Raw genomic sequence first — 6,805 nt, 5'->3', positions numbered from 1 at the left:
GATACAGCAGAAGTGATCCTTCAAAGCTGACTTACTGCTCCTGCCCCACCTGAAGCCATAAACCTCTCTGCGGACAAGCAAGTGCCACCATCCCTCTGCCTTTTCTGCTTCCACGGCTTGTGGCGAGGCGCCCAGGACGGCGGCGAGCGGCCACACGGCCGGCACAAGAAAAGCGATTCCCGTAACTCTGAGGAAGCCTTTGGGTCATTTGCAACGGCCTGACAGGAGCTCCTGGAGGCAAAGAGCACCTGGAGATGTGGCTGGGCTGGTTCACGCTTGGACACACGTCCGCTCCGCAAAACAGCTGCGATTCCCCCAAAACTGATGCGGAAAAGCACCTCCTTCCCCACGGGATCGGGGCAGCCCCGGAGGTAGGTCTCAGCCCATCCCCGCAGCGTCACAGAACGTCTCTGGGGCTCTGCTCTTAGGGTGAGGATCCCCCCCAAACCCTGCCCTGATCCAAGAAATCAAGGACACCCCAAACACCGCCAGGTCGGGAACATCCAGCCAGTTTTATTTGCCACCGGCGCAGCCGCTGCGGCTGCTCGAGGCACGGAGCAGCAGCGAGCGGAGCGGCCAGAGCGCTTTCCAGGCTGACACCCAACGCAGCAGCCGCTTGCAGTCCCAAATCCCTAAAAAAAAAAAAAAACCCCAACCCTCTGGAACCCCGGATGGAGGCAACGTGATTCAAACTCAAGTTTGCATCACGTGCTGTGAGCCAGCCAGGGCCCCGGGTGCGGTGGGATGGGAATAAACACCGCCCGGCTCAGCCTCCTCGCCGCACCCTGCGGAAGCGCCCTGGGGCACAGCATCTCTAGCAAAACAGAAACCTCCACAACCTGTTTGGCTCCCCCCTTTTTTTTTTTTTTTTTCTTTTTTCTTTTATGTGTGTATGTGTGTGTATATATATATATATAATATATATATAACCTCGTGATACTGGTAGTTAAGTCCCCGGCGTAACGATGTCGGATACAAACAGCTCTAAGATCAAAAGTAAAAATGTCACAGTCCAGCTTGGCTCCTCTCGGCCCCGTTCCCGCGGGCTCGGAAGCGGTGACCGGCTCCGGCACGTTCCTCGTTGCCCAGCTCGGCCACTGCGGCATCGCAGCCGGCTCCTTTTTCCGCACGGAACGAGGCCGATCCGGAGAGGGATGGAAGCGCTACAGCTTGGCGTGGCGGTGGAAGGCCGGCACACGCGGTGAGGTGTAAGTGGCTGGGGTGTGCCAAGTGGCCGCCGGGTAGAGCCGGTGCCGCAGCGAGCTCTCGTAGGACGCCGCCGGGTAGTGCCCGGGGCCGGTCGCCAGCGGCCGGCACAGGTCGGAAGGCTGCGTGGAGGTGGCTACCAAAGGGCTGGGAAAAGCGGGAATGATGAAGGGGTTGACGGAGAGGGACGGTGCCGCCGGCACTCCCTGGGTTTTAAGGTGCTCCAGTGGACTCCCAAAACTCGCTGGGAAATGCAGCATCGCTCCCTTGTAAACGTCCGGGGCTTGCGGCAGCGGCGCGGCGTAGCCGGGGCTGGCCACCACAGCCTTGGGTTTGGCCAACCCTTGCTGGCCCCCCGGAGAGCCAGTGCCCGTGTCCCCGCCATCGGCCTCGGTGAGGAAGGGGGAGATGGCGCGTAGCTTGGCGCTGGGACCGAACGCCGCCTCCTCCTCCCGGCCGTGCTTGGCCCTGGGCGCGGCGGGGGCGAAGGCGGCGCCGGGGGGCACCCAGCAGGCTCGGACGGTGGCGCGGGCACCCGCTCGCCGGCTCTCCCCGCCCCACGGCTGCCCCGCTTTGCTCCGCAGGTCTTGGGGCTGCTCCGGCTCCTCGGCTCGCGATGGGAAGGTGGAAGGCGGCTCCAAAAAATCCTTCAAGCTGGAGAAATACCCCCAGAGGGGGTGGCGGCCGACGGGCTTCAGCACCTCGTTGCGGTAGGCGTGGAAGCAGCCGGTGAAGACGGCGGGGGCCGGGCACCCGTCCTCGGCCCGGGGGCAGTGCTGGCTGTCTCTCCCACCGGGGGACGCGCTGGTGATGGGTCCCACCTCGCCGGTGATGGGTCCCACCTCGTTCCCCACGCTCGGAGCTGTATCCTGAGCTCCCGAGGGTTCCGGGCTCCTCTGCTCATTGAGGTGGGGGCCAGTGGCCGGCCGGGGGGGGTTGGGGCCAGCGTCGCTCGCCGGCTGCCGGCCCTCGGGGTGGTGGCGTTTGTGGCAGGGCAAGGACTCTGCCTTGCTCACCTGGGCCAGCAGCTTCTTCTTGGCCAGCGGTGACATGATGGGATGGTTGCCTTTGGAGTAGAAGCTGGAGAAAAGGCGCTTGTAGGTTTCGGGGTGGGTCCTGCAGGGGCCGGGACACCCCTCCGAGGGGCTCGGGGTGGGGACCACCGGGCTGGAGCACCCCTCAGCTGCCCGGCCCCGCTCTGGGGCATCCCTCGCGTCCTCCGTGCCGGCTGCCACCTCCGGCTTCGCCTTGTCTGGAGGCATCTGCAAGCAAAGGAGATTTAGGGTGTGGAAGCCGGGCTCTGCCGTGTCCCCAGGTGGGGGTCCCCGCTCCCCCCAGCCCCCTCCCCATCTTCGGCTGCCCTCGAGCCCTCCGCTCTCCTCTTTTCCCAGCCAGTCCCTCCCTGCTCTTCCCAGGGCACCCAGACGGGTCCCCCTGGCGAGGGACAGAGCCGGGGGCTGGTACGGAACCGCAGGCGCATCGGGGGGCTCTGGGGGGGCCGCGCACCTGCTCCCGGCCCTTCTCCTTCTTGGCCCTCTTGCTCTTCTCGCCCGTCTCGGTGCCCTTGGAGACCTTGTACTGCTTGCGGGGCTTGCTGGGGGGCAGAGGCTTGTCATCCTCCCCCTTGAGATGCCGCACGTACGGGAGGACCAGCCTGCGGGGGGGGGGAGCGTGGGGGTCGGCAGTGAGAACCGGCGCCGGGAAGGGGAAACTGAGGCACGGAGCGGGACCCCCATCCCGCCCCCCTCTTACCTCTCGTAGTGCCGCCGGGTGCAAGTGGCCGCACTGGTGCTGCCGGGGCTGCCCCCCAGCTCGTCGTAAACGTTCTTCCAGAGCCGTCGCCCCGTCACCTGCGGTGGGAGGGATGGGTTAGCGTGTTGTGTCGTCGTCGTGTCCCCCCCCCCCGGGCACCCAGGGGACATCCCGGTGCTCAGGGGACGTCGCTTACCAGCTCGTAGGCTCCCAGCTTCTCCACGGCTTTGTAGATCTTCCAGAGGTTAACTGGGAAGGAAGAGATGCCGAGGGTGAGGGGGACGCGGGGGTCCGCCGGCAGCCCCCCCCTCCCCCGGCCCCGGCGGGGACGTACTCTGCTTGAAGCCGAGGTGGGGGATCCTCTCGATGGGCGTGTGTCGGTCCTTCATGAACTTGTAGAGGCTGACGAGGAAGGCTTCCTCCTCTTCCTTCTCACCTCCCGTTGTTGCTTCTTCCACCGGTTTCTCCCGCTCGGAGCCATCCTCCGGGATCGGAGCCTCCTGCGGGATCCGGGGCGGGGGGAGAGATGGAGAGTTTGGGGAAACTGAGGCAGAGCAGGCGCGCACAAACCCCCCAGCTTTCACCGGCGCTGGGGATGCTTTGCAACCCAAAGGCATTTAACGAGCTCTGGGTTCGTTAGCCGGCAGCCTGGGCCGCCGGCCAAGTTGGTCAAAGCGCTGGAAGCGTGCGAGAACACGAGGAACGGCTTCCAGGAAAACAGACGGGCAGAAATTCATCCTCCGCTCCCTCCCCCCCCCCCCCCCGCCGCCGCCGCCGCCGCCTTTCTCAGCTAAAAATGTTTCTCGTTTGTTTGTTCTACATTTTCCGGAGTTATAAAACTTGTTGCTATTTTGGGCAAAGCAGCTGCTCGGCTCCCAAGTACTTTTTATTTTTTTTTTATCTATTTTTTTTTTTTTTTAATTCTCCTTCTTCTTTCTATTCTTTCAACCGCTTCTGACAGACGCGGTATTTTAACGGCTGAACTATTTTGAGGCTTTTTTTTTTTTTTTTTTCCTTTTTTTTTTTTTTTTTGGCTTTTTGAAATAAAAAGGAGGGAGGGAGGAGCTGGTGGGGGGGGGGGGGGGGGCAGCGCAGTAAAACCTACCCCCCGGCTCCATGAGGCTAAAAAATTAATTAGAAAAAATTAGAAGCCACAAAAGGGGAGGGGGGGGGCTCATTTTTCTCCCCTAAAATGTCCTGGTTTGGGTTTGGTTGTCGTGTCCCGTCCCGTCCCCCCCCCCCCCCGGTGGGAAAGTCACCCTCCTCTTCCTGATTCTCGCTTTCACAGGAGGCAAAAGCAACGTTCATCCTCCGAGCACCTCGTCCCCTCGGGGGGGGGGGGGATGTTTCAATCTTCCCCCCCCCCCCCCTCCCAAAAAAAAAAATAAAAAAAATTAATTAATCCCACCGGGGCGCGGCACTCACCGCCGGTTTGGTGTCAGTGGGCTCTTGGGGGTCTCGTGGCTGCTCTTGGTTGTCCTCCATGGGGGGAGAGTTGGTGATTTGAGGAGGGGTCCTGCGAGGGGGAAAAAAATAAGGGGGGGGGTGTGAAACACCCTAAATTTTTGGGTTTCCGCCCCCCCCCCCCCCCCAAAAGGGTAAATCGGGATGATCTGGGCCACGGGGTCGCCTGCCAGGCACCGAAATCGGCCATCCGGCCGATTTCGGTGCCTGGCGGGCGACCCCATGGCCTAAGGTCACCCGTGGGTGCCCCCCCCCCCCAAAAAAAATAAAAAATTAGGGGTCGGTACCCCTTCCCCCCCCCATTTTGGGGGCACCCCTGCAAAACCAGCGAAAAACAGCGGGGTGCCAACCTGGGGAAACTGAGGAACAGGCCGGACGGGACCCCTCCCCCTCCCTTCCGTGTCCCCCCCCCCCTCCCACGCGTGTGTGTGTCCCCCCCCCGGGTCCCCACGCCGCTCCCCGTCCCGCTCACCCGCCGCCACCGCGCCATGTGACCGCCGGGCGGGCCCGTGGGGCGGCACGGCCACGCCCCCGTGCGCCTTATTGGTTCTTCCCGCCACGCCCCCTCCTCTGATTGGCCAGCCCAGCTGCCGTCCCGCCTTTTAAGGAAAAGGATGCTGGGAGCCGTAGTCCGGCCGCGGGGCGTGTGCCCACGCGTGTCATGTGTGTGCAGGCGTGTTCGTGGGGGCGGCACATGTGTGTTCGTCTCGCAGGCACGGAGCTCCACGCGTGGGTTCGTGTATTTGGGAGGGAGGGGGGCGCAGAGGGACACGCGTGCGGGTAAATGCGTGGGGCAGGGTGGCCACGTGTGTTCGTACGAGCTGATGACACGCGTGTGCATGTGAACGTGCCGCATGGGGAGGGGCGGGGGGGTACACGCGTGGGTACGTGCTTTTGCAGCCGGGTGTGCGCACGGCGGGCACACGCGTGTGTGTGCGTAGGTCCACGCGTGTGCAGCGGGGACATGGGAAATACACGCGTGTCCGTGCGTGTGCACACCCCCGCGTGTCCCGGCCGTGATTTCACGCCTCGGGGTCGGTTCCCGGCACCGGGAGCGCGGTGACGCCGTTTCCTCCCTTTCTGGTATCGCTGCAGGAAACCGGCGGGGGGGGGGGGGGCGGTGAATGGACGACACGGGGGGGGGGGGGGGGGGGGGGAGCTACGGGGGCTTTTGGGGTGAAAAGCGGCAGATTTGGGGTAAACAATCCCACGTGGCGCGACCAGCAAGCCACCCTAGCGTGGGTGCCTTTAACGCGATAGGAATTAATGGGGGGGGGGGGCAGCATCACCCCGGCTGAGTCCGACCAAACTCATCTCACGCAGGGCGCTTCGCCCCGCCTGCCCCCCCCCCCCCGCCCCCCCCTCCGCCCCCCCCGGCTGTTAATTTGGGGCTGATTAAGCCGAATTTGGGGTGTTTAAGGCCAAAAAGGGGCGGGGAGGGGGGGGGGGCGGGGGGGTGAGTAATGGGTTGAAGTCATCCCTTCCCGCCGCCGGCGGCGAAAATATCCCCCTGACATCACCCGCCGGCGGGTCCCGGGCCGGGACCAGGCTGGGAAATGGGGGAGGGGGGCGGGGGGGCCGCCCATGCGTGACAGTGGCACCGGGGGGGGGGGGGGGGGGGGGGCTGCGCCCCCCCCCCCCCCCGGTTTTGCGATCCCCGCTGGGCGTGCGCTGAGTTGGGCCGGTCTCAGCCAGGCGGCGGTGGGATGGGGGGGCGGAGGGGTGACACGTGGCTTGGGGGGGGGCTAGGACCCCCCACCCCTCCCGGGACCCGCCCTGGGACCCCCCTGGGACCCCCCCCCCCCGGGACTCACCGGCTCAGCAGACGGAGCCCGGGCGGCTCATCGGCGCGGCCGGCGGCGGAGCTCTGGGGGCTGCGGGTGTTACGGGGCTGGGGGGGGGCGGGGGGGGGGGGGGGATGAGTCATCCCCCACTCAGGGAAGTGGCGTGTGCGTGAGTGTGAGTGTGTCTTTGCGTGTGCGATTGACTCTTTCGTTACCGGAACGGCCGGGCTTTTTGGGGTGCTCACCCAGGGGCAGCCCAGCACCGCGCTGAATGACTGTGCCGGACTTTCCACCCCCAGCTCCCCCCCCCCCCAGCCCCCACCCCCCCACCCCCCCTCCCCCCCGGAGCTGGCGATGCGGCCGCGGTGCCACACGGTCCCCCGGGGCTTGGGGACACGGTGGGGTCCTGGTGGCCGCATGCTCGTGGGGTCGTGGTCCTGGTGTCCGTGTCCCCCCCCCCCCCCCCCCCCCGGGGTGGCTTTGCTGGGCGGCGTTCTGCGAATGGGGACCGAGCCCCCAGTGTGTCCCCCGTGTCCCCCCCCAGTTCGGGGACCGAGCCTCCCGTGTCCCCCACCCTGGGTCGGGGACTGAGCCCCCAG

General features: G+C 65.3%; 1 protein-coding gene across 1 annotated transcript; it reads right to left on the bottom strand.

The window, feature by feature from the left end:
- Positions 1–493: 493 nt before the first annotated feature.
- On the bottom strand, positions 494–5,212 carry ARID5A (AT-rich interaction domain 5A). The gene is made up of 7 exons (XM_037371527.1): positions 4,895–5,212; positions 4,384–4,474; positions 3,293–3,473; positions 3,155–3,207; positions 2,959–3,056; positions 2,713–2,860; positions 494–2,468 (listed from the first exon to the last, which is right to left on the bottom strand). The coding sequence occupies exons 2-7, from the start codon at positions 4,441–4,443 to the stop codon at positions 1,164–1,166; spliced, it is 1,845 nt and encodes a 614-aa protein (XP_037227424.1). The 5' UTR covers positions 4,444–4,474; positions 4,895–5,212; the 3' UTR covers positions 494–1,163.
- Positions 5,213–6,805: the final 1,593 nt, after the last annotated feature.

This window comes from Falco rusticolus, chromosome 20 (genome assembly GCF_015220075.1).
Source record: "Falco rusticolus isolate bFalRus1 chromosome 20, bFalRus1.pri, whole genome shotgun sequence".
Lineage (NCBI taxonomy): Eukaryota > Metazoa > Chordata > Aves > Falconiformes > Falconidae > Falco > Falco rusticolus.
Note: the sequence above shows the minus strand (reverse complement) of the source record. Positions and strands in the feature narration are given on the sequence as shown.